Genomic DNA, 27,048 nt, shown 5'->3' on the forward strand with positions numbered 1-27,048 from the left:
CAGGAGGGACTGGTGCACTTCACAAAATAGATGGCTTCATGAGGCAGGAAAATGATGTGGATATATTGAAGCAACATCTCAGGACATCAGTCAGGAAGTTAAAGCTTGGTCGCAAATGGGTCTTCCAAATGGACAATGACCACAAGCATACTTCCAAAGTTGTGGCAAAATGGCTTAAGGACAACAAAGTCAAGGTATTGGAGTGGCCACCACAAAGCCCTGACCTTAATCCTATAGAAAATGTGTGGACAGAACTGAAAGAGCATGTGCGAGCAAGGAGGCCTACAAACCTGACTCAGTTACAGCAGCTCTGTCAGGAGGAATGGGCCAAAATTCCCCCCAACTTACTGTGTGAAGCTTGTGGAAAGCTACCCAAAACGTTTGACCCAAGTTAAATAATTTAAAGGCTACGCTACACAATACTAATTGAGTGTATGTAAACTTCTGGCCCACTGGGAATGCACTAAATGAAATAAAATCTGAAATAAATAATTCTCTCTACTATTATTCTGACATTTCATATTCTTAAAATAAAGTGGTGATCCTAACTGACTGAAGACAGGGAGTTTTTACTTGGATTAAATGTTAGAAATCGTGAAAAGCTGAGTTTAGGGTTGTGGTTTTAGGGTTGGACCACTTTAGAACACACGTCGTTCACATAATTATGTACGTATTGTTGTCAAAGATATGTGTAGGAAAAGCGTGAGATAATCAGCAACATTCAGTCCAGTTTATTGCCATCAGATAATAAAGTCTGATTGGTTCCTGAGGCTTGGCTCTGAACATTCTGGTTCCAAAGATCAGTGACAATGACAAAATCACCAACTCAAACTGAGGATCAACTTTGATCATAGATCACATGATATACTTTACTGTTACTTGCTGGCAATAAACTTTACTGCATGTTGGTGATTCTGATGCCAGTAACCACTCCAGCTCACTCCTGCTAGATTAACCCCGTCAGCCCTGCCATTCAGACCAGCAAACCTCTGGTTACTGGCCCACCACTCTAATCTTTATGTTACCACCACCCCCTAGTGCCACTCCCTGTAGATAAGAGATGGGTGTGCACAGGAAAAGTAATAGCCTTTTTTTGTATTTATTTCACATGAATTTATTGATATACAGTATGTTTTACTAACTTCATAAGTACTGTTCAAGTAACAAGCACTTAACAATAAACACATGCATTCACTCATCATTCCTTCACTGTAGAGATGAGTTTAAACAGGAAACATACAGTCTGTGCACTTGGATTGATTAAAACATATCAATATTGTGGGGTAAATACAGTGTCGTTCTCTCTCTGCCAATAGTAAACCTTCTCCAACACTGAGTAAAAGTCTCACTCATCTTTAGAGGTCTCCGTCTCTGACTCTCCCAGGTCGTCCAGCCTACCTGACACAACACCCCTAACAAGCCTATCCATCCTAAAAGTGTGCAGGGCAAGGTCACTAATCTACCTTGGTTTGGAATTGTGTTATACATTTCATCAAGACCTTTACAGACGTCCCCCCCTTCCTTCTCTAGACCCAGTAGACAGGACCAGACGCTGACCGGTATTCCCCATGTTCACCATGACACACACCACGGTTCAGTGGACAGTAGATCTGATCTGGTTCTACACATGGACTGTGATGGTGAATCCTATCAGATTGTGAAGAAGCCAACTTGATGAGTTTCTCCTGACCCAGCCCAACATAATTCACTAAGTGGAGGTCCCTACATGCTCTTTCTTCTCTTCAGTGGTTTGGGGTCACTTCTCCCACTGCAACATACCACATGACACTGGTCAACATATTGACTCATCAGAAACCCATTTAAGACGGTTGTTAAATAATGTTGGATCTTATTTGGTGTCAACATTAGACATCATCTAATAATTTTTCATCAACAGAGAATAAACATTATCTTTCAGATTATGTGCATTTGATTTCCTATTTTTGATAAATGTAGTTTATTTTCAGGACATCTCCTCCCTATTTTTCAATGTGCCGGAAGTTGAAAAACAATTGCAATAAATATGCCCTTGTCGGGAAACATAAGGTGAACATATCTAGCCTTGCAACAAGGGAAATAGCCTGTGTGGATAACGACCATTAGATACAGTCAAAATGCGCTAGCAAGCTAAACATCCATGCCATCTCTATGGGAATGCTAACTGCAATAACGTTGGCATCGTCGTGCTTGCACTAGCTACAGGAAAACAAACATTTAAAAAATGCAACATTTGTCCTGAACATAAACATATAGTAGTTACAGTATATTAAGCCAACACCTAGTGACCTCGTCAAGAGATTTGGACCTCGTGGCATAACGGGTAAGGTGTTGGCTTCACAGTCACTAGATCTGGGCTTGAGTCCCGGTCGGGGCTACTATATGTTTCAAGTTCTGTGCACTTTAGTACATAGTCTTGACAAATGTAATTCACATTTACTGATGGTTTTGCTTGTCTGTCAATGGGCCGGCAGTTGAAAGACAAACGCACGATAATGCAACCTACTCCGAGAGCGTTTGGGGAGCATATTGTTAAATGTAAGCAAGCGGATATACTTTGAGCCTTGAAGACACACTGCGTTTCACAACGCCTCTACTTCTTTATAGTATTAGTGTCATTGGTACAAAACAGACATAAGTATTTACCCACCCAATATCCCTCATGATCATCCATTATCTACGATGGAGAGTCATGAATAATGATCATTATCATTTAAAACAAAATAGTTGAGTTATCACTCACTACCTTCAAATCACTATCTGGCACGTCATCCAATTAAATGCCAGTGAGATGTAATATGCATCAGAGGGGCATGAGCGTTCATCACATGTATTACTCATGAGAATCAAATGCTTCGGGACATCAAGCCAAGAGTGATTGTAATATGCATTATAACTAGTTCATATTAATATTCATACTACTGTGCATGAGAAGGTAGAAGTGTGCTGTACAAGGAAACAGACGTTATCATGTAGATGTTCATAACCATGTACTATAGTGTACCGCACTTCCAAAGCACTTATCTCTGACCGATAAACCCACTGCAGCCTCCTTCTGTTCTCCATGGATGACCTTTTAGTAAGTGAGAAAAGATCCAGAGAGCACTTCGTTTAATAGGACGCTTATAAGTGTGGTATGACTTTGTAAAGCATTTGTGTAGAGCTTACGAATGAATGCCTTATAAAGCCTTTTTATGTCTGTTTGTTTCAGAAAATGTGACCCAAGTTACAAGTGTAACTGAACTGGGTCACAATGTCGAAAAGACTTCATAGCAGCCTGTTGGTTATGGTTCTAATTTTTCTATATAAAACACAAGACACCTCCAACAGCAGTCATTAACTTATTTATTATACTGAATTTACAAAATGAAAAGTAAAAGACTTGAATAAACAGTATTGTACATTTTTATTCCTGTATTTAATGATCTTCTTTTGAAAAGTGTTCCACTGTACACAAGGCTGATGAAGTTTAGAACCTTTTTAAAAACACCCAGAAGATAAAGTGGACTTTCCCGGTGTCGGGGCACGGAAGGAAGGCGGACACAGGTTCGGACACAACCTCTTTACTGCCAATGAGATGCAGGGAACCCAGTTTACCCATAATAACGCCCAGACTTCTGGTACATGTGGGGGAATAGATGGTAGAAACGAACTGATAATACTCTGCCATCTTGTGCTTCTACATGCTTATTGTGGTCTTACTACAGTCTATAGCAACTAAACATCGCTCAATGTTTCTATCCCATACATACACTTAAAATAACAGTTGCATATTTAACAGTTAATCCCCACCAGGCTTTAAATGGAGCCTTTGGAGATGAAAAACAAAAAGGAGTAGGATCTCAGTGGCCTTCCTTCCTTCCTTCCCTTGACCGCTAACACTGAGATTAGAGTTCAGCCCAGGTTTAGGATCAGATAAACAATCAAACAATCTGAAGGTTAACCAGTTGGGTGATGAATAAATCTGACCCTGCTTCAGTGGTTAGGGGAGAATTAAGACCTCAAAATGTAACCTGTCCAGGTACACAGCTCTCAGACCAGTCTCTCTGTCCAACACAGAGCACTAATAACTGGAACACATCGGATGTTGGCCTAAATGCAAACTTTTTCAGACAGCACTTTGTCAGACACATTTTTTATAAGGCATTCAAGTTTAGCTTTCATATCTTTAAACGGTCAATTAGAAATAGTAATGGTCACAATGTCTAAATCCCCATATTGGGTTTTGTACTGAGTGAGGAGGGTACATCTCATCACTCCTCTGTTGTCAAACCATTTCACAAACACAGCTAACTGAATGGAGATACTTTATATTTTGCCACATCAATATAAGGAAGCGTTAAACATCGCTGCCGTCTAAACATGTCCAGTAGTCATTGTTGTTAAACACCTGTAGGAGGGATGGCGGAGAGAGAAGTTCCTTTAATATTCTTTACCCCAGACCACACAGAGCAGCATGACCTATTCCAATACAAACTAATTCAACAAATGGAAACTAAAACAACGGTGACTTCAACATGGTGATTTGTAACCGTGATGACCGAAATATTTAAAAAATAATTGTAAAAAGCAAAAGTCAATCTCTTCGGTTTGGAATGAAATTCTTACAGTATGGAAAAAAGAAGAAAAATAACATTCACCTTCATTGTCACTGAATGATATGATGCATCGTACAGGGCAGGGTAGATGGGAAAGTAATATAAATACTTCAGGGTTGGGGAGAGTATAGCATTGCCCCCTTAAGAACAGAAAAACAGATACTCCACAGTATTGACAGATGCCCACACAGCCCTGGGTGTGTGTGTGTGTGAGGGTTATCTTTAGGGTTCGAGGGGTGTGTGTGTGTGTGGAGGTGATGGAGTCACAGGTTTACCTGAAGGGGCACCCTGCTCTCTCCCTACACCTATGGGTGCGATGGGTGGCAACAAAAGGCATGCTGAACTGAGAGAGGTTGTATATAGAAACTCCCCTGGCCAGAGGAGCAAAGGGGCGGGGAGCCAGCAGGGGGTGGGGCAGACACTGGGCTGTATGGCGTGGTAATGGAGGGCAATATGGGGGAAGTTGGAATTATCTGGGGCAAATTGGTAATGTGGAGCAACTGAGGGCTGATACAGGAGCATTGGATGGTAGTGTGAGGGAAAGTTGGGGACAGATAGCTAACGAGAGCAGTTTAAGGGCCGCGGTGTTAGAAGGTCTTCCTGTGTATGGCCCGTGCTCTGTCCTCCTCATACTCCTTCTTACTGACCCACATCTTCTTAAAGGTGTCCAACGACGCCAGGATGGAGCCACTACACAGAACACAAGAGGGATGAGAGGTGAGTGAGTGCCATCAGGTCGTAAATCACAGCTGGCCTGGAACATTGCTTGCTGCCTCCAGCCATTAGGGATTCAGTTTCAATGACTCAATATTTTGGACAAACACGGACAAAACATCAACACATTTAAACTAGCAAGGGCAATGATCACAAATGAGTCATAACGTGACTAATAGTCTAGGTTATCTATTTGTGTGGCCATTTATTTAGCGAGCTACAAACACAGAGACTTTTTCACCCCCATGTCGTTTTTCTGCGGCTACAGCTAGAGATGCAGGTGTCATATGGTTAGCTAGCAAGACATATGAAGCACTTTGCTAGCTAGCGATGCTGAACTCGAACGACTGTTATCCGCAGTTAGCATATGTCTTAGTTGTCCATCCAATATATTTGGCATCGATCAAAATGGGCAGGGAGGCAGGCAAGTTCCCATTCAGTTATTCAAAATGTGGGTTGGGACCAGCATGCATTGGGTTGGCAGGCAAGCTGCAGAATGGCGAGCAGGCTACCATTCCCCATCGTTTATCAGTGCTACTTTTGACGGCCAACCTCGAGCGGAAAAAGTTTGAGAGGGTTTATCTACTGTTCACTCGTTAGATTTTAGCTCATCTCGCTCTGGCTAACATTAGTTGTTCATCTTGTTGATGTGGATAGGAAACTGAGGGAGAGAGAGCCTAACTTTTCATGGTTGTTTGAGCAAAAAGACTGTAAAGTTCCCAAAAGTAAGAGGACTCCTGTGGTGTTTACATATTTTCAGGTGTATTTTGTGGCTTTTGGTGAATGCGTTCTAATGATCTAATGTCACGCTGTTCCAACTGCCTGTAAACACACAGTCCAGTTCAAAGTGAATGACGGCAGGCCTGTGTTGCATATGGCTTATTTGCAAATAGGACTACTGTAGCTCTGATTGGCTATGGCACACCGGTCTGTGTAGAGTCAGGTCCTGGACAAGACAGATGTTTTTATTAGGTTTTAATTTACCTTGGTGTCTATCAATTTTCCAAACGCACGGCCGCTTTCCCACTCTATATTGCTATAGAATTTTCCCAAATGCCTCACTCTACGTCATTCCCAAGCATTCTATGAAAGTATGAACACTTAAGATATGGTAATTTTCAAGTTGTCGCTTGTCAGAAAATGTAAAAATATGAACAGATTTTAATACGATTTCATGTTTCTAAAACCCTTTAAAAACAGCCCGCGCCATGGTTCATAAAATTATATAAAACGCGCAGGAATTCGTGGTAGAAAGGTAGCTCCAGTAAATGGAGCATAACTTTTGAATGGTTTAGGCTAGAGACATACGGTTTTCAGCGATGTTAAAAGCGCAAGCATGACCGCCACTGTGCTCTGTTTTTCCCTCTATGGCACTCAGAGGCTGCGTGACACCGGAGCCTAGTCAGACTGGTCTGTGCTAAAGAGGCAAAATGAAAAGACACTATGTATCCACTTTGCTCGCGCTGCTCCAATAATTACACACATGTAACAGAAGACTTGTCAATTTCTGCACACCCCGGCTCGCCATCGCGGCTAAATTAGATTTAAAGATGCACAGAAAGAGTGGACGGGGAGACGCAGGTGAGTAATGGTTGGTAGAGGATGCAGCTGGCTGATCACAGCGGACACACGTGATTTTGAATGGAGCACTGATCCTGATCTGACGTCATGCTATTGATTCCCTTATTAGAATGCGTAGGGATGCATTCTGTGCTCAGTCAATGATTTCCATACTTTTTTCCCCCCCCTCTTCGGATCTACATGGACAGCCTATTCTGAGATCAAAAACGGCGAACACCGCCAATAAGCAACGAGTTTGCATCCCTGGTGTGTGTGTGTGTGTGTGTGGTGATCTCTTACCCAATCCACGTGGAGTACAACCTCTCCTGAGGGGCGGAGATCTAGACATAAAACAGAGCAAGGGAGACAGGAAGTCAGCAGGGGTTTGCTGATGTGACATCATCCTGCCAACATATGCTAAAAAACATCAGGCGTATATACTAACATGCTGAGCTCTGGCCAAGAAGAGGCCCCTGGGCATGAACTTGTTAGCTACTATACCTTGATTTTCACATCTTTGGGAGCGAGCTTCTTCACTTCGCTTAGTAGCCTGTCACCGAAGCCTACAGCAGAAAAGACTATGTTAGCTAACAGGGTGTGTGTGTTTCTGTGCAATGCTGAGCTAAGGAGCCTTAAACCACATGAGAAAACAACCACTTCCCAATCACAACATACTGGTATTAGTTGATGTTGAACAGTCAGTTTGTGTGCGTGTGTGTGTGTGTAACCTTTGAGCAGTGTGGATCCTCCAGACAGTACGATGTTGGAGAAGAGTGTGCGTCGGAGGTCCATGTCAGACTTCTGGATAGCGAAGGCCAGCACCTCGTGGATCCCCTCGCTCTCGTCTCCGATCAAGTCTGGCCTGAACAGCAGCTCTGGTGCTCGGAACCGGGCTGGACCAATCTGGACAGGGGGGGCAGAGGTCAAAAGTCAAAGTTAGGGTCAACTGGGTGTCAGAGATTAGGCTCAGGGTCATCATGGTGATTATGATGTTGTTGATGTTTGTAATCCTTCAAAAGAAAACAAAAAAGGTGTGTGTGTGTGTTAAACACGAACATCCAGCGTGCTGCCGTCGGGGAGGGTGTACTGGGCCTTATCTGTCTCCAGAGTCTCATCCTTCTGGGGGTTCAGGGACAGGTAGCAGGCTCTCTGAGGACAGAAACACACACATTATCGACACATTCCTATAGACAGCTATAAAGCCCTGTGTTTCTTTTTGTTTGGTGACACATGTGTGTGTGTGTGAGTGTGGGTCACACACGCACACAGTCCGTCTCGTACCTCTTTGATGGTGCGAACCACCTCAAACTCGGCGGAGGTGTGAAAGTCGTAGCCCTCTTTGCGAAGTAGCAGTCGGAGGTAGCGGGACACGTCCCTGCCAGCGATGTCCACCCGCATGATGGAGTGGGGGATGGCAAAGCCCTCGTAGATGGGCACCGCATGGGTCACCCCGTCGCCCGCATCTAACACCACTCCCGTGGTGCGCCCTGTCGCATAGCTGAGCAAGAGAGGTATGAGAGTATAACATACACACAAAAGCGTGAGTGAGACACTACCACACACAAACACACAGTGAAACACACTCACAGACTGAGGACTGCCTGCATGGAGATAAAGAGGGCAGGGACATTGAAGGTCTCGAAGAAAACCTCAGCAGCCTTCTCCCTGTTCTTACTGGGGTTCAGGGGAGCTTCAGTCAACAAGACAGGGTGCTGGAGGGAAGGAGAGAGAAGGACAGTTTTATCGTCTGTGACTAAAGATAGTGACCGTGGCTACTGAAGGAAGCGTGTGGTCGACTGTTCGGCAATGACCACCAAAACAAGGAATGAGGTTGTGAAGAGAGGAGAGCTCACCTCCTCTGAGAAGGTCTGCAGCTGTTCCTTGGAGTAGACGTACTGCCAGATCCTCTCCATGTCGTTCCAGTCCTTCACTATGCCGTGCTCCATGGGATACCTCACTGACAGCAACCCTCTGTGCTCCTGAGAGGGGAGGGGGTAAGAGAAGGGTTAGATAGAGGCTTGTTGAGACAGGCCCACTCATAGTGTGTGTGTGTGTGTGTGTGTGTGTGTGTAAGCCTATGGTGTGAAGCCTACCTCTGCTTTGGGTCCGATGAAGAGGTCCCCCTCCAGGGCTCCTGCCATTACACGCACATGCTTGGGACGGCCCACACTGGATCACACACACAGTGGAACACAACAGAGTCATAAACACAACACAAATCCCTTGGATGCTATCTGACTGAATATCAGCGGTGTGTTGTTGATGTAGGATAAGTAAAAATGGAGATCTTACTAGTTGGGGAAGCAGTATTTGGGGATCTGGTCTCCAGCAAAGCCAGCTTTGACAACGCCTGAACCCTGGGGAGAGAAAGAACGATATAGGTAAATAGGAGTAGAAATTAAAACAGAGAGGAGAGAAATGGGTCCATATTGAGCTAAAAACCGCTTGTGTTGTCTGTCCCCACCCAATGCAATTAGCACTCCTCATGTGTGTGTCTCACAAGACACCGCCTGAAGCTGAAGAAGGCATCATCCCTCTCTGGATGAGATATTACACTTTGCAGCCTTTGTCTGCTGGGTCATGGCAGCATCACAGTCCCTTCTTTATAATTCAACTTTTCATAAGGGTTTGAGTACCATTCTAGTAAAACAGTATGCTACTTTTATAGCTTTAAAAACAGAGCCCATGACAGGCCTCGGAGCTAATCAGGGCAACAGATGACACAGGTAGTAAGTAGTACGTTGACAACAACCTGCAAGGTCGAGTACACTCATTCAGGATAAATATTCTAGCAAATAAAATTGAAAATGCACTTTCAAGTAGGTATTTTTTGGATTGACTTTGTTCATTTTTAGACTGGTATGCCCTAAGGCGCATGATCAGTGACTGATGGTGATAGTTAGCGCTTGCTAATGCTGCTAGCTAGCAAATTTCTCTGGCAATGCAGAGCTAGCATCAGGGTCGTCCAATCCAACTCCAACAACCGGTAAACAGTATAAGTTATGTATGTTAGACAAGTAGTATGAAGCTGTGACTTGGAGTATTGCTTCTCCATACTATGTCATGTATTCCCTGTAAATCTGGTGATGTTTTTCCTCCTGTTCGGAGAATGTGTAATTGAAGTCGCTTGCAATATTTACCATTATACCAAGTTGACCACTAGATGTCATTGTTTCTGCTATACCGCCACACTATCCATTTGGCTGGACTCTTGTGTGTATCAAATATATCACAACATTTCCTTTGCAACTTTAGATGGTAAACCAATCGATTTAGCTCAATTCAAGCCAGTCCTCCATGAAAGCAATTCAGTTTGCCCATCTCTTAGCAACCTAATACTTCAACCCAACTCCCCTTGAATAGTCCAACAAGTGGCAGCTCTCTGAGAGGGCTATCCCTATTCAATTCCCATATGAGTACATTTTCCGACAAGCCCAAAATGTTGATGGATAAATGGGCTAAAATAAAACAACACAAATGTTGTGACAACCCTAATAAAATAATGAATTGCATGGCAGTCTTTTCATGGCAGTTTCCCATTTTTTATTAGTATCAGGAAACAGCTCTATATGTATGTGATTAGTGACATTTACCAACAACAACAAAAAACACCAATTGCAAAACCCCTATACAGTGTGTGTTCGGGTCTTTCACCATTAAAGACCATCAGAGACCATAACATTGAAACCATTAGAACTCCTCTAGTCGAATAGTTTGCTTGTTCACCAGGAATGGTCTAACAAAAAAATATCAATTTGGGTGCAAATCAAATAGCTTAATTTCTCCAGGACAAAATTACATTTTATGAAAATAATGTTTCAGGAATGTCAATCCTATCGGTTTCTAACTACTGCAAAAAAATATCAGAACAATCGGAGATGGTGGGTGTCATGGCTTGCTGAAATGACATGGAACGACTCAGCATAGATGGCTAGCCGTTAGCAAGCCAAGGTGGGGTTCATCTCCCGGCGACATAATGTGTCTAGCCGGTGTTGCAGCTAGTTACCTAGTAGCTGATGTGACTATAATTTTATCATATGCATCTTGTTATTCTTCCAGCACATAAAATATGATGGAGATGTGAGATGTAGCTAGCGTTATACAGCGTTTAAATGAAAAACCAAGCAACGTAAACTGGATAGCTAGCACTCGCAAGCTGGTTCTACAGCACACAAGTTAGCTAGCAAGCTATGCAATGCAACAAAACTAAATCGACAAAGAGACATTCTACACGCCATGCACATGGGAAGAGCTAACTATCTAGATGCAACTGGAATATATTGATGAATAGCAAGCTAGTACACAGTATTCAATACTGTCAGCTAACAAAGCTTCCGATACAATAAGCTAGCTAACCTTCCTGGCTAGTCATTTAGCGGGCAAGTCAGGGTGTGGGTGAGTGACATCATACTTACATTATCGATCACAACCGGCTGGTTAGCTATAATGTCATAGGACTCCATGACGAACTGATTGTTTAAGATATGTTTCAATAATTCCTTCAATAAAATGTGGCCTATTGGATATTTTAATCATGTAAATAACGCCCTGTCACTCTGGGTTCATGCGACTCGCTGCCGATGCTTGCTTTGATCACAACCCAACATGGTGTCTGGTTGTCTAGACGGACACTGGCAACAGCCAATCGCATTGCTGCCAGCTGGAGTTTACGTGATCACTGTTAAACCCTCTATTCAGGGTTGTCAGCGGGTGCACCGTCTTTGGCTGGCTGGCTGGCTGGCTTTTCCATCATCTTCATGAATACGTTTATCTTCAGCTAAATCAACTTTGCTCCCTTGACAAGATGACTAGATGAGCATTAGAGAAGTTATATTTATGTGCATGTTTTTGAAATCATGGTTCATTAGCATTGGTAATGAGCTATTACTGAATATAAGTTATGTGTAGTGTATCTGTCGTAAATTCCAGAACACCCAAAAATGCTTAGATAAAAAAAAAATGACAGTGTTTCTTTCTCTTTAAGAATAAAGTATCTGTAAATCAGAAGGACTGTTGTGTATTTTTGGCACTGAGGTATGGATTTTTGGCGGTCAGTAGGACAGTCAGACCTCTGACAAGCAAAGCAAGAAAAAGCAAGACCTAGAAAGAATAACGCCATGACTTTGGCGATTTCCCTTCAAAATAATAGTATTATAATGACGATGGTAAAAAATTATACAAATGGAAAAAAATCGTAAGATTTTGTGAGGAAATGTTAGCACTTACAATTTTGTTTAACCAGTTAAATTAAACTAAATGTCATCGAAAATGTAATCAACATAATACCCAAAAGTAATTATAATGAGAGGGCAAAAAACAACTAGTAATGCTGTATACTCCAATAAAGTAAAAATAGTTGAAAAACACAATACAAATATAATAAAATTATGAAATATGAAATATAATGTATTTCTATTCAACCAAACTGTATGAATAAGGCTTGAAATTAAAGTCAGAAGTCGAAGTCAGAAGTTTACATACACCTTAGCCAAATACATTTAAACTCAGTTCTTCACAATTCCTGACATTTAATTCCAGTAAAAAGTCCCTGTTTTAGGTCAGTTAGGATCACTTTATTTTAAGAATGTGAAATGTCAGAATTATAGTAGAGAGAATTATTTATTTCAGCTTTTATTTCTTTCATCACATTCCAGGTGGGTCAGACATTTTACACACACTCAATTAGTATTTGATAGAATTGCCTTTAAATTGTTTGACTTGGGATCAAACATTTCAGGTAGCCTTCCACAAGCTTCCACAATAAGTTGGGTGAATTTTGTCCCGTTCCTCCTTACAAAGCTGGTGTAACGGAGTCAGGTTTGTAGGCCTCCATGCTTTTTCAGTTCTGCCCACAATTTTTTTTATGGGATTGAGGTCAGGGCTTTGTAATGGCCACTCCAATATATTGACTTTGTTGTCCTTAAGCAAAATTGCCACAACTTTGGAAGTATGCTTGTGGTCATGGTCCATTTGGAAGACCCATTTGCAACCAAGGTTTAACTTACTGACTAATGTTGTGAGATGTTGCTTCAATATATCCACATAATTTTGCTTCCTCATGATGCCATCTATTTTCTGAAGTGCGCCAGTCTCTCCTGCAGCAAAGCACCCCCACAACATGATGCTGCCACCCCCGTGCTTCACGGTTGGGATGGTGTTCTTCGGCTTGCAAGCCTCCCCCTTTTTCCTCCAAACATAACGACGGTCATTATGGCCAAACAGTTCTATTTTTGTTTCATCAGACCAGAGGACATTTCTCCAAAAAAATACAATATTTGTTCCCATGTGCAGTTGCAAACCGTTGTCTGGCTTTTTTATGGCGGTTTTGGAGCAGTGGCTTCTTCCTTGCTGAGCGGCCTTTCAGGTTGTGTCGATATACTGTGGATATAGATACTTTTGTACCGGTTTCCTCCAGCATCTTCACAAGGTCCTTTGCTGTTGTTCTGGGATTGATTTTCACTTTTCCCACCAAAGTATGTTAATCTCTAGGAGAGAACGTGTCTCCTTCCTGAGTGGTATGACGGCTGCTTGGTCCCATGATGTTTATACTTGCGTACTATTGTTTGTACAGATGAACGTGGTACCTTCGGGCATTTCAAAATTGCTCCCAAGGATGAACCAGACTTGTCTACAATTTTTTGTCTGAGGTCTTGGCTGATTTCTTTTAATTTTCCCATGATGCCAAGCAAAGAGGCAGTGAGTTTGATGGTAGGCCTTGAAATACATCCATAGGTACACCTCCAATTGACTCAAATTATGTCAATTAGCCTATCAGAAGCCACTTAAAGCCATAAAGACATAATTTTCTGGAATTTTCCAAGCTGTTTAAAGCCACAGTCAACTTAGTGTATGTAAACATCTGACCCACTGGAATTGTGGTGCAGTGAATTATAAGTGAAATAATCTGTCTGTAAACAATTGTTGGAACAATTACTTGTGTCATGCACAAAGTAGATGTCCTAACCAACTTGCAAAAACTATAGTTTGTTAACAAGAAATTTGTGGAGTTGTTGAAAAAGAAGTTTTAATGACTCCAACCTATGTAAACTTCCGACTTCAACTGTATGTACACTGTATATATATATATATATATACAGTAGTATGTGGACACCTCTTCAAATTAGTGGATTTGGCTATTTCAGCCACACCCATTGCTGATAGGTATATAAAGTTAAGAACACAGCCATGCAATCTCAATTGATACATTTTTTTGTAAAGTGGCATTACTGAAGTGCTCAGTGACTTTCACCGTGACACCGTCATAGGAGTGAGTCCACCTTTCCAACATGTCAGTTCATCAAATTTCTGCCCTGAGCTAGAGCTGCCCCAGTCAACTGTAAGTGTTGTTATTGTGAAGTGGAAACGTCTAGGAGAAATGTAAAAATCATCTGTCCTCAGTTGCAATACCCACTACCGAGTTCCATACTTCCTCTAGAAGCAGAGTCAGCACAATAACTGTTTGTCGGTAGCGTCATGAAATGTGTTTCCATGGCCGAGCAGCCATGGATCACCGTGCTCAATGCCAAGCGTCGGCTGGAGTGGTGTAAAACTTGCACCATTTGACTCTGGAGCAAAAGTGTTCTCTGAGGTGATGAATCCCGATTCACCATTTGACTCTGGAGCAGTGGAAAAGTGTTCTCTGAGGTGATGAATCCCGATTCACCATTTGACTCTGGAGCAGTGGAAAAGTGTTCTCTGAGGTGATGAATCCCGATTCACCATTTGACTCTGGAGCAGTGGAAACGTGTTCTCTGAGGTGATGAATCCCGATTCACCATTTGACTCTGGAGCAGTGGAAAAGTGTTCTCTGAGGTGATGAATCCCGATTCACCATTTGTCAGTCCGATGGACGAATCTGGGTTTGGCGGATGCCAGGAGAACGCTACCTGACCCAATGCATAGGTCCAACTGTAAAGTTTGGTGGAGGAAGAATAATAGTATGCGGCTGTTTTTCATGGTTCGGGCTAGGCCCCTTAGTTCCAGTGAAGGGAAATCTTAATGCTACAGCATACAATGACATTCCAAATGAATCTGTGCTTCCAACTATGTGGCAAAGATTTGGGGAAGGCCTTTTGCTGTTTCAGCATGACAATGCCCCTGTGCTCAAAGCGGGGTCCATCCAGAAATGGTTTGCAGAGATTGGTGTGGAAGAACTTGACTGGCCTGCACAGAGTCCTGACCTCAACCCCATCGAACACCTTTGGGATGAATTGGAACGCTGACTGCGAGCCAAGCCTAATCTGCCAACATCACTGCACAACCTCATTAATACTATTGTGGCTGAATGAAACCAAGTCCCCGCAGTGTTCCAACATCTACTGGAAAGCCTTCCCAGAGGTGTGGAGGCTGTTATAAGGGGGACCAACTCCATATTAATGCCCATAATTTTAGAATGAGATGTTCGTCGAGCAGGTATCCACATACTTTTGGTCATGTAGTGTGTATGTATATATATATATATACATATACATATTATCTGTGAAAAGTTTGGACACCTACTCATCCCAGGTTTTTTTTCTTCATTTTTACCATTTTCTACATTGTAGAACAACAGTGAAGACATCAACACTATGAAATAACACATATGGAATCATGTAGTAACCAAAAAAGTGTTAAACCAATTAAAATACATGTTATATTGTGATTCTTCAAAGTAGCCACTCTTTGCCTTGATGACAGCTTTGCTGCTCATTTTGCAGCCCTTAAAGAGTGGCCAGTCAGCTTAAATGCAGTATGTTTTTCATATTGGACATAGATATTGCACCATAGACAAGTACCTGTACAAAACAGATGAGTTTGAACAAAACCTAGGTCATAGGAAGTGTTTCTGGACCTTCAGTGCTCTAGTCATTCTGTATTGCTGAAGCGTTACAGATTGCGCAATAGAAATGTAAAGATAATTTCCGATTGAGCCGATATGTGCAGCGTTTACTGTCAATGCAGTCTTCACTAACACAGGAATATTGCCTTTAAATGTCAATAGCGCTGTAACGCTGAACTTCTGCGATACAGATTGAATAGAACCCTTACTGTGGCCAAACAGCTTGTGTATTCTAGAGTCACTACAATACAAAAGTGGTCAGTTTGAACAAAAACTTAGGTCAGGCAGTGTTGCTAGACTTTTACTGTGGTCAAACAGCTTAAAATGTGGCCCTGGACATTATATGGTACAAATATAGCACTATTCAGGAAAATTGATTGATTGTGTGTCCATAAACCTAGGGTCCAGTATACTCACTAGAGTCCCTAAAGTACAAAACAGGTGAGTTTGAATAAAAAACTGAGCCACAGGACGCATTGCATACCAAAATAGCTTACAATGTAAAAGTCAAAGCCTTCTGGTGGACACTTCGGAAAATATACAAAGAATAATAATAAATTACTACATTAAAAAGTCAAGAGAGATGCAAGTACATTTTTTTTTTTAAAGCATGCTTTATTCATAACACATATCACAATGAAGTTACTTGATCGTCAACAGAAATTGATCATCAACAGTAACACTCATCGCTAGAATCAGCACACTGGGCACAAATCTACAGGGTTTCCCCGGCATTTTAAGAAACATAAGCAATCTGATGATTGGCGTGATACTAACCTATTCACATGATCTTACTAGGATAATATTTTTTATTTGTCCAGCCAAAACGCTTGACCCTGAGGCATATTTTGTTACAAAAGGCTGGCCTTGCACCGATTTAAAGTCTGATTTAAAGTCTGCAGCCTGCTCATCATCATCAGAAAAAGTAAGTAATTTACAGGAATGCCAGTCAGTTAACACTCCATCTATTGATCACACTGTTTCCATTGTTTCGCTTAAGCAGTTCGTTTCTCACCTAACCACCTGCTAATTGTCGGAATTTGGCACCACCATTATAGTGTAAATCAAGAGCGCAAGATATGGATTGGTGTTTTATTTCACACTGGAAGCAAACAAAGAGTAAGCTAAAGTAGTTGATTTGTTCCTTTGTAAATAAGATATCGTCCTGAATTAGTCAGTCAGCGGAGATTTAAATTGATTGTACAAAAGTGTAGACTGGACCCTGGTTTGATGAACACAACCAATAGTTTTTCCCTTACAGTGCTATGTTTGTACCATATAGTGTTCAGGGGCCCTACGCAAACTTTTGGTTGAAACTCATCTGTTTTGTATATTAGGGACTCTAGTAATTAGGGCTCTGGTTTTATGGACACACAATAGATTATGTATAATGCAATATTTCAGTCCTATATGAAAAAACAACTGGATTTCAGCTGATTGGACTCTCTTGAAGGGCCGAAAAACAAGCAGTGACGCTCCCCTGGGTGTAACTCTGTGGATTTGGAAACTAGAAGTGCTCCTAAGTAGAATGGAACCTCCATTTACTGCAAGACAACCTACAGGAAATTGTGTATGGTTCTCTAAATGATAGGAGTGCACTGTGCATGCACTAAAAATATTGTTCACCATTTACGCTCAATATTTATCAAATAAATATATGTTATAGAAATACTTGAAAGTATTCTTTGTATGATAGCTAGTATAATATATATATATATATATATAATTCTGCACAATTTAGCTCTAATTATTAATTCAACTATGAACTATACAGGACCTAACTCTTATTCTGAAGGATTTCAAAAATGCGTAACCCGGAAGTACTTTATTATTCTTGTCTGCTTTATGGTGGTGACATAAAGCAGTTGACGAAGATTATTTAGCGATCAAAACTATTTTCTTGTCATTCTCTATTTTAAAACTGACTGTGAGGTACTTCGGGGTATTTATATAGAGGCATTATTGAGGTAAGAAACCACTGTCATTGTTCAACAACAACTAGAAGTAATGAATTCCTCCATAGCTACTAAACTATTTTTCTATTTACGGTAACGTTATACACTTGACGCAATCTCGGCCTTAACAAAAATCACAAAGCGATTAAAACGTTTTAATGGCAACATGTCATTTTATGATCTAACTAAAACACAGAAAACCAGCTAGCGTTATCGCAGGTTAGCTTGCAGTTGTTCACTGACTGGGGCATTTATTTAACTAGGAAAGTCAGTTAAGAACAAATTCTTATTTTCAATGACGGCCTAGGAACAATGGGTTAACTTGCCTGTTCAGGGGCAGGACGACAGATTTGTACCTTGTCAGCTCGGGGGTTTGAACTTGCAACCTTCCGGTTACTAGTCCAAAGCTCTAACCACTAGGCTAGGGCCCCATATCAGTTTGGCATGGCCGAGACAGCTAAATTAGTTATAAGTTTGGCCAAAACAAAAGTGAGTTAGTTGAATGTAGAAGCTAATACAAACAGTTGGTAAATGTTGTCTGTAATTTAACCAGATGCCGTATGTAGAGAAAGTGAAAATGACTGTTTGTGTGTAGGTCCTTCCTGGCTGGCCCATGCTGAGACAGGGACCTAGAGGAACTGAACGGACTCAACATGGCCTGTGTAGAGGAGCCCCCTGAGAAGTGTGTGTGTGTCCTTTGTCTCTGTGTGTGTGTCCTTTGTCTGTGTGTGTGTGTGTGTCCTTTGTCTGTGTGTATTCACCTGTGTCTCCCACTGTGTGTGTATGTCCAGGCACTGCTGGGTGTGTTTTGCGACAGAGAGAGAGGACCGCGTGGCAGAGTGGGTGAGCCCCTGCAGGTGTAAAGGCTGTACCAAGTGGATCCACCAGGCCTGCCTGCAGCGCTGGCTCGATGAAAAGCAGAAAGGAAACAGTGGAGGAGCTGTCAGCTGCCCTCAGTGTGGCACAGAGTACAGCATCGTCTTCCCCAAGATGGGTAACTGACACACACAGAGTATAGTCTTTCCCAATATGGGCAACTTGCAGCACACACACACAAGGTAGTTCTACTCTAGTGTCTTCTGTCCAGGTGTGTGTATTTTACTGACTGTGTATATGTCGGTCTGTCCTCCCCTCCAGGGCCATTGGTGTACTTCCTCCAGCAGGTGGACAAGGCTCTGTCGCGGGCCAGTCCGTTCGCTGCTGCTGGGGTGGTGGTGGGGACAGTCTATTGGTCAGCTGTCACCTATGGAGCTGTGACTGTCATGCAGGTACAAGACCCTCTTCTCCTGACCCCTGAACCTCAAACCATTATACCCTTGCCCTAGACCCCATAACCTCTGACCATAACTAACACTAACTTACTAACTAGTTCAGTGAATCCATTGCGAACGCCAAATGCAACACAGAACACGAGATTCACAATTCGCTCCCTCCTTACCTCCCTCCCTTTCCCTCCCCCCCTATTTCTCCAGGTGGTGGGCCATAAGAAGGGCTTGGATGTGATGGAGAGAGCAGATCCTCTGTTCCTCCTTATGGGTCTACCTACCATCCCTGTGATGCTGGTCCTGGGCAAGATGATACGCTGGGAGGACTACATACTGAGGCTGTGGCAGAGACACTCCTCTAAACTACAGCTGCTAGTTCCAGGTACACACACACAGTGCAGTCGGGAACGTATTCAGACGCCTTGACTTTGTCCACATTCTGTTACGTTACAGCCTTATTCTAAAATCGATCAAAATGTTTTTTACCTCATCAATCTACCCACAATACCTCATAATGACAAAAGCAAAAAACAGGTTTTTAGAAATGGTTGCAAATATATAAAAATATTCAGACCCTTTACTCATAACTTTGTTGAAGCATCTTTGGCAGCGATTACAGCGTCTTTCTTGGGTATGACTCTACAAGATTGGCACACCTATATTTGGGTAGTTTCTCCCATTCTTCTCTGCAGATCCTCTGAAGCTCTGTCAGGTTGGATGGGGAGCGTCGCTGCACAGCTATTTTCAGGTCTCTCCAGAGATGTTCGATCGGGTTATAGTACGGGCTCTGGATGGGCCTAAAGAACTTGTCCCGAAGCCACTCCTGCGTTGTCTTGGCTGTGTGCTTAGGGACCTTGTCCTGTTGGAAGGTGAACCTTCGTCCCAGTCTGAGGTCCTGAGCGCTCTGGAGCAGGTTTTCATCAAGGATCTCGCTTTATTTTGCTCTTTTCATCTTTCCCTCGATCCTGACTAGTCTCCCAGTCCCTGCCGCTGAAAAACATCACCACAGCATGATGATGATGCTGCTACCGCCACCATGCTTTACCATTGAGATGGTGCCAGGTTTCCTCCAGACGTGACACTTTGCATTCAGGCCAAAGAGTTAAATCTTGGTTTCATCACACCAGTGACTCTTTAGGTGCCTTTTGGCAAACTCCAAGAGTGCTGTCAGGTGTGCCTTTTACTGAGGAGTGGCTTCCGTCTGGCCACTATACCATAAAGGTGTCATTTATGGAGTGCTGCAGAGATTGTTGTCCTTCTGGAAGGTTCTCCCATCTCCGCAGAGGAACTTTGGAGCCATGTTCGAGTGACCATCGTGTTCTTGGTCACCTCCCTGCCCAAGGCCCTTCTCCCCAAATTGCTTAGTTTGGCCGGGCGGCCAGCTCTAGGAAGAGTCTTGGTTGTTCCAGACTTCTTCCATTTAAGAATGATGGAGGCCACTGTGTTCTTGGGGACCTTCAATGCTACAGAAACCTGTTTTTGCTTGATCATTATGGGGTATTGTGTGCAGATTGATGAGGGGGAAGAAAAACATTTAATCAATTTTAGAATAAGGCTGTAACCTAACAAAATGTGGAACAATTCAAGATGTCTGAAAATTTTCCAAAGGCGCTGTGGTACATTCCTGCAAATGAAATTTACTTGATACATTTTTTTTAAACTCTCCTTTTTGTCTCTCTCCTCCCCTGACACCCATCCCACACAGGTATAGGGCGTCCGTTGCCCCGTGTGCCAGCTGATGGGAGTAATGGAGGGGACCACCTGTCAGTGTCTCGTACTTTGTGTGGAGCTCTCATCTTCCCCTCCGTGGCCAACCTGGTGGGACGGCTGATCTTCAGCAGGGTACCTTCATCTCTGCAACGCACCGTTCTGGTGAGTGTGTGTGTGTGTGTGTGTGTGTGGTGTACAGAATGTCTGGGGTGGCAGGTGTTTTATGCTTCTCTTTTTCTCCCTCTCTCTCTCTCCCTCTGTGTTGTAGGGTGGTATAGCGTTTGTGGTGATGAAGGGAGTGTTGAAGGTGTATTTCAAACAGCAGCAGTACCTCACCCAAGCCAACCGCCACATCCTCAACTACCCAGAGAGAGAGAGGGACATGGATGGAGAGGGACGGAGTGAGGGAGGAGAGGACGACACAGAGGATAGTGGAAACGAGTGAACACAACACTCCCCCCTAACCCTAGAGGGCGAAGGAGGGACAGAGAGGTAGAGCGGAGATATAATAAGTTGGAGCAGAAACGATTGACAGCCTCCCAGAATCCTCCCTGTTCCCTGACCTCACACAAAGAGAAACCTGCAATCAAGCACAATGTAGTTTTATTTTACTCAGACAAGGGGTGTGTTTAAGAGGTGTGTCACGTTTCCAAACAGATAACTTGTCAAATAGAAATGCAGTTGTGAGTTTTTTCCTTTGAAAGTGTTTTCTCCCATTGGTATCACCTGAACTCAACCATGCTCTGATATTTCATTGTAAGACATACACCCAATCGTATGTGTGTGTGTGTGTGCACGCGTGTCTACACCTGGGGTGTCGAATCCGGCCCGTGGGTGGTTTGAGTATATATATAAGAACAATATTTTGCAAGTTTTTACTACAAGGAAATATAACACATTTTTAGTGCTGCCCTTTGGACCTCGTTGAAGACCAAACACCCCCCCCCCCCCCCCCCCCCGGGGTAAAAGGAGTTCGACACCCCTGGTCTACGTTGTAGAACCCTTGCTATTTTATTTGCCTGTAAGAATGAATTAGCTAATAAAGTGTTTTGATTGTTAAATACTACATTCTCTCTGTTATTATTGAAGTGGGATGACTTCTACTTTCCCTTTCCCCTGGCTGATGAGGCACCAAGTTTGATAGTAGGAGTGGTGTAGAACTGTAAGTGAGGAAAGAAGTGGAACAAATGATGACCAATGCCATCTCGGTAAGTCCATGTAAGTTACTGCCTCCATTGCAATTGGACAACATTTACTCATTGATCGCTGATTGGCTGACATTATTGCAACACTTTGAAGGAACATTTTATGTTTGTGCTTTTCTAATAACCAATTTGACTGGGTTCATGCAAGTGACTGATTGATCGTGCCTGGGAGGAATCTTCACTATCAGTCTAAGCAATTTGGCAGTACGCCCAGAACCAAGGGATATCTCAGTTTCAAGGTCTCAGCTTGGAGAGAAGAAGCCTTGTGAGGTATTGGTCGGTCACATGCATGAACCAAACGTTAATGATGAATTAATTCTGAATAAGCTAAATCTGAGCCCCACATTTTTACAGGCAGGGACTTGCCTGTTTTGCATGTTATTTTGGCATTAATACGTGTCACATACAGTGGGGCAAAAAAAGTATTTAGTCAGCCACCAATTGTGCAAGTTCTCCCACTTAAAAAGATGAGAGAGGCCTGTACTTTTCATCATAGGTACACTTCAACTATGACAGACAAAATGAGAAAGAAAATCACATTGTAGGATTTACAATTATTTTATTTGCAAATTATGGTGGAATATAAGTATTTGATCACCTACAAACAAGCAGGATTTCTGGCTCTCACAGACCTGTAACTTCTTCTTTCAGAGGCTCCTCTGTCCTCCACTCGTTACCTGTATTAATGGCACCTGTTTGAACTTGTTATCAGTATAAAAGACACCTGTCCACAACCTCAAACAGTCATACTCCAAACTCCACTATGGCCAAGACCAAAGAGCTGTCAAAGGACACCAGAAACAAAATTGTAGTCCTGCACCAGGCTGGGAAGACTGCATCTGCAATAGGTAAGCAGCTTGGTTTGAAGAAATCAACTGTGGGAGCAATTATTAGGAAATGGAAGACATACAAGACCACTGATAATCTCCCTCGATCTGGGGCTCCAGGCAAGATCTCACCCTGTGGGGTCAAAATGATCACAAGAATGGTGAGCAAAAATCCCAGAACCACACGGGGGGACCTAGTGAATGACCTGAAGAGAGCTGGGACCAAAGTAACAAAGCCTACCATCATCAAGGACATTGAAGATGAAACGTGGCTGGGTCTTTCAGCATGACAATGATCCCAAACACACCGCCCGGGCAACGAAGGAGTGGCTTCGTAAGAAGCATTTCAAGGTCCTGGAGTGGCCTAGCTAGTCTCCAGATCTCAACCCCATAGAAAATCTTTGGAGGGAGTTGAAAGTCCGTGTTGCCCCCAGCAACAGCCCCAAAACATCACTGCTCTAGAGGAGATCTGCATGGAGGAATGGGCCAAAATACCAGCAACAGTGTGTGAAAACCTTGTGAAGACTTACAGAAAACGTTTGACCTCTGTCATTGCCAACAAAGGGTTTATAACAAAGTATTGAGATAAACTTTTGTTATTGACCAAATACTTATTTTCCACCATAATTTGCAAATAAATTCATTAAAATCCTACAATGTGATTTTCTGGATTTTTTTTCTCATTTTGTCTGTCATAGTTGAAGTGTACCTATGATGAAAATGACAGGTCTCTCTCATCTTTTTAAGTGGGAGAACTTGCACAATTGATGGCTGACTAAATACTTTTTTCCCCACTGTATAGGTTTGCAAACAATGTAAATTAATATATATATCATACACACATGGTCTCATTTTTGTTTTCTTGAGTAAGGTAGCTCCAAAATGCAGGTGTTTCAGCCCAGCTCAGTGCTTTCTGTGGTGGTGGGGCGAGCCAGCAAAAAATAGGAGCATTGCGCCATGTTTGGCAAAGTGTTCTGTCACTCATGGGGACACTACGTCATCGCAAAGTTTATATCCTTAGTAAGGGTAGACATCCAAAATGTCATCCCTTTGTATCCTGCCAGAGTTATAAACTCAGCAAAAAAAGAAACTTCCCTTTTTCAGGACCCTGTCTTTCAAAGATAATTCATAAAAATAAAAATCATTTCACAGATCTTCATTGTAAAGAGTTTAAACACTGTTTCCCATGCTTGTTCAATGAACCATAAACAATTAATGAACATGCACCTGTGGAACGGTCGTTGAGACACTAACAGCTTACAGACGAGACAGGATGGAGAGCTGATCGTCCTCGCAGTGGCAGACCAAGTGTAACAACACCTGCACAGGATCGGTACATTCGAACATCACACCTGCGGGACAGGTACAGGATGGCAACAACAACTGCACGACTTACACCAGGAACGCACAATCCCTCCATCAGTGTTCAGACTGTCCGCAATAGGCTGGGAGAGGCTGGACGGAGGGCTTGTAGGCCTGTTGTAAGGCAGGTCCTCACCAGACATCACCAGCTACAAAGTCGCTTATGGGCACAAACCCACGGTCACTGGACCAGACAGGACTATCAAAAAGTGCTCTTCTCTGACGAGTCGTGGTTTTGTCTCACCAGGGGTGATGGTCGGATTCGTGTTTATCGTCAAAGGAATGAGCGTTACACCGAGGCCTGTACTCTGGAGTGGGATCGATTTGGAGGTGGAGGGTCCGTCATGGTCTGGGGCGGTGTGTCACGGCATCATCGGACTGAGCTTGCTGTCATTGCAGGCAATCTCAACGCTGTGCGTTACAGGGAAGACATCCTCCTCCCTCATGTGGTACCCTTCCTGCAGGCTCATCCTGACAAGACCCTCCAGCATGACAATGCCACCAGCCATACTGCTCGTTCTGTGCTTGATTTCCTGCAAGACAGGAAAGTCAGTGTTCTGCCATGGCCAGCGAAGAGCCCGGATCTCAATCCCATTGAGCACGTCTGGGACCTGTTGGATCGGAGGGTGAGGGCTAGGGCCATTCCCCCCAGAAATGTTCAGGAACTTGCAGGTGCCTTGTTGGTGGAAGAGTGGGGTAACATCTCACAGCAAGAACTGGCAAATCTGGTGCAGTCCATGAGGAGGAGATGCACTGCAGTACTTAATGCAGTTGGTGGCCACACCAGATATTGACTGTTACTTTTGATTTTGAGCCCACCACATTATTCCATTTCTGTTAGTCACATGTCTGTGGAAGTTGTTCAGTTCATGTCTCAGTTGTTGAATCTTGTTATGTCTTGTTATCATACAAATATTTACACGTTAAGTTTGCTGAAAATAAACGCAGTTGACAGTGAGAGGACATTCCTTTTTTTGCTGTGTTTATTACAAGTGCCCTTCCAAGAAGGCTCAAGGTCATTGGCCACAGATAAAATCAAGTCAAATCACGTTATATGTACAGTAGCTTTGATGGGACTGATCATGTCAACATCTTACTTTCAAAGCTTCAGCTAGCAGTCATCATCATGAATCAAGTCGACAATCTACTGGCAAATCCTTTCTAATCCTTGTCATATGAAGAGAAATAATGAAGAGAAATTATAGATAAAACGTATCGGACATAAAGATTACACATGTTGGAAATCACAAATTCAACAATGAGTCGTTTGGAATGAATCAGTGGCTAACTGCCAACTTCCAGCTGTGCAAAGCAACCAGTAGCCTGCTATTCAATGGAGTGGCTGTGTGTTTCCCCCCCCAGAGTTCCCACCATAAATCCAGAGAATGTCAGACTTTGATGACAAAGTTTGATGACAAAACAGCCACGCCACCTTCATGTTTAAGTGAACACATCACAAGCCAAGGTGAGTCCAAAAAATTTATTGTATGCTGCTGCATAAATTATGTAATATGCAAGGGGAGATATGTATACTGTAGCTAAGAAAGTAATACTAAGTGTAAGTTGTGTAGTACGCTGTTAGTAGCCAATGTGCCTCACCCTAATATTTTTGTCTATTTTCACCTCTTAATTTTGCCTACCGTTACTGTTCTGACTCGGTGGTGCTGCACATGTAGCCTATAACCTGTTTTTGAGAAATATCATCTAATATTGTAAGAGGTTTCATTGTCTGTTTATATGCCCTCTTTATTCATCCTACTGTTCTGATTTGGTGTACAGCGACAATTACTGTAAGAGCAGCCCATGTTCTGCATTCTGTCGCTGTACATTTCAAAAGTGCTGAACACATAGTTTCATTGACTACGTCCATTGTTGCTCCCTCATTTAATGTCTTAATCGAAATTACGGAAAGGGGGTTCCATGGCAGCTGCACACAAGACTAAGATCACCATGCTCAATTCTAAGCGTTGGCTGGAGTGATGTGAAGCTCGCCGCCATTGGACTCTGGAGCAGTTGAAATGCGTTATCTGGAGTGATGAATCACGCTTCACCATCTGGCAGTTCGACTGACAAATAAAAAATGAAAAAAGCAGAACGCTACCTGTCCAATTGCATAGTGCCAACTGTACAGTTTTGATACATTCCTGTGTGTCTGAGACCAACCTGATACTCATTTCTATCAAGGCATAAGGAGGAGGAGGAATAATGGTCTGAGGCTGTTTTTTGTGCTTTGCGCTAGGCCCCTTAGTTCCATTGGAGGGAAGCTACAGCATACAATGACATTCTAGACGGTTCTGTGCTTCCAACTTTGTGGCAACAGTTTGGGTTAAGGCCCTTTTCTGATTTTAGCATGACAATCCCACCGAGCACAAAGAAAGGTTCATACAGAAATGGTTTGTTGAGATCGGTGTGGAAGAACTTGACTGTCCTGCACAGAGCCATGACCTCAACCCCATCGAACACCTTTGGGATGATTTAGAACGGCGACTGCGAGCCAGGCCTAATTGCCCAACATCAGTGCCCGACCTCACTAATGCTCTTGTCGCTGAATGGAAGCAAGTCTCCGCAGCAATGTTCCAACATCTAGTAGAAAGCCTTCCCAGAAGAGTGGATGCTGTTATAGCAGCAAAGGGGGGGGGGGGGGGGGACCAACTCCATATTAATGCCCATGATTTTGGAATGGGATGGTAAGCAAGATAACAAGCATACCTCAAATATACCTCAAATATGATGCAGCCACCACCATGCTTGAAAATATGAAGAGTGGTACTCGGTGCTGTGTTGTGTTTTTGCAGTATGTGCAAGTACCTTGTTGTAAGCAGGATACATGTTTTGAAATATTTATATTCTGTACAGGTTTATGTCGTTGCACTAATTTAGGTAAGTATTTTGGAGTGACTACATTGTTGTTGACCATCTTCAGTTCTCACATCACAACCATTACACTTTGTAACGGTTTTAAAATCACCATTGGCCCCATAATGAAATCCCTGAGCGGTTTCCTTCCTCTGCAGAAACGGAGTTAGGAAGGATT

General features: G+C 42.9%; 2 protein-coding genes across 2 annotated transcripts; one reads left to right on the forward strand and one right to left on the reverse strand.

Annotated features, from left to right (window-relative positions):
• Window positions 1-3,325: 3,325 nt before the first annotated feature.
• LOC139388787 (actin related protein 1B) lies at window positions 3,326-11,511 on the reverse strand. The gene is made up of 11 exons (XM_071135705.1): window positions 11,285-11,511; window positions 9,162-9,226; window positions 8,963-9,038; window positions 8,723-8,848; window positions 8,457-8,581; window positions 8,151-8,367; window positions 7,926-8,018; window positions 7,598-7,772; window positions 7,371-7,432; window positions 7,170-7,210; window positions 3,326-5,285 (listed from the first exon to the last, which is right to left on the reverse strand). The coding sequence occupies exons 1-11, from the start codon at window positions 11,330-11,332 to the stop codon at window positions 5,183-5,185; spliced, it is 1,131 nt and encodes a 376-aa protein (XP_070991806.1). The 5' UTR covers window positions 11,333-11,511; the 3' UTR covers window positions 3,326-5,182.
• Window positions 11,512-17,483: 5,972 nt separating this feature from the next.
• LOC139388529 (membrane-associated ring finger (C3HC4) 5, like) lies at window positions 17,484-21,684 on the forward strand. The gene is made up of 7 exons (XM_071135235.1): window positions 17,484-17,657; window positions 18,241-18,327; window positions 18,437-18,639; window positions 18,783-18,913; window positions 19,118-19,292; window positions 20,616-20,782; window positions 20,889-21,684. Exons 2-7 carry the CDS (start codon window positions 18,299-18,301, stop codon window positions 21,063-21,065), a joined length of 882 nt encoding a protein of 293 aa, XP_070991336.1. The 5' UTR covers window positions 17,484-17,657; window positions 18,241-18,298; the 3' UTR covers window positions 21,066-21,684.
• The last annotated feature ends 5,364 nt before the right edge of the window (window positions 21,685-27,048 follow it).

Source organism: Oncorhynchus clarkii, chromosome 29 (assembly GCF_045791955.1).
Source record: "Oncorhynchus clarkii lewisi isolate Uvic-CL-2024 chromosome 29, UVic_Ocla_1.0, whole genome shotgun sequence".
Classification (NCBI taxonomy): Eukaryota; Metazoa; Chordata; class Actinopteri; order Salmoniformes; family Salmonidae; genus Oncorhynchus; species Oncorhynchus clarkii.

Bases quoted from the DNA above. Each gene is read 5' to 3' on its own strand.
- LOC139388787 (XM_071135705.1), bottom strand. From the start codon at position 11,332: ATGGAGTCCTATGACATTATAGCTAACCAGCCGGTTGTGATCGATAAT. The intron at 9,039-9,161 runs GTAAGATCTCCA...TGTGTGATCCAG, and splicing joins AAATACTGCTTCCCCAACTA to TGTGGGCCGTCCCAAGCATG. The intron at 7,773-7,925 runs GTTCGTGTTTAA...CCCCCTGTCCAG, and splicing joins CCGACGGCAGCACGCTGGAT to ATTGGTCCAGCCCGGTTCCG.
- LOC139388529 (XM_071135235.1), top strand. From the start codon at position 18,299: ATGGCCTGTGTAGAGGAGCCCCCTGAGAA. The intron at 18,914-19,117 runs GTACAAGACCCT...CTATTTCTCCAG, and splicing joins GAGCTGTGACTGTCATGCAG to GTGGTGGGCCATAAGAAGGG. The intron at 20,783-20,888 runs GTGAGTGTGTGT...TCTGTGTTGTAG, and splicing joins CTCTGCAACGCACCGTTCTG to GGTGGTATAGCGTTTGTGGT.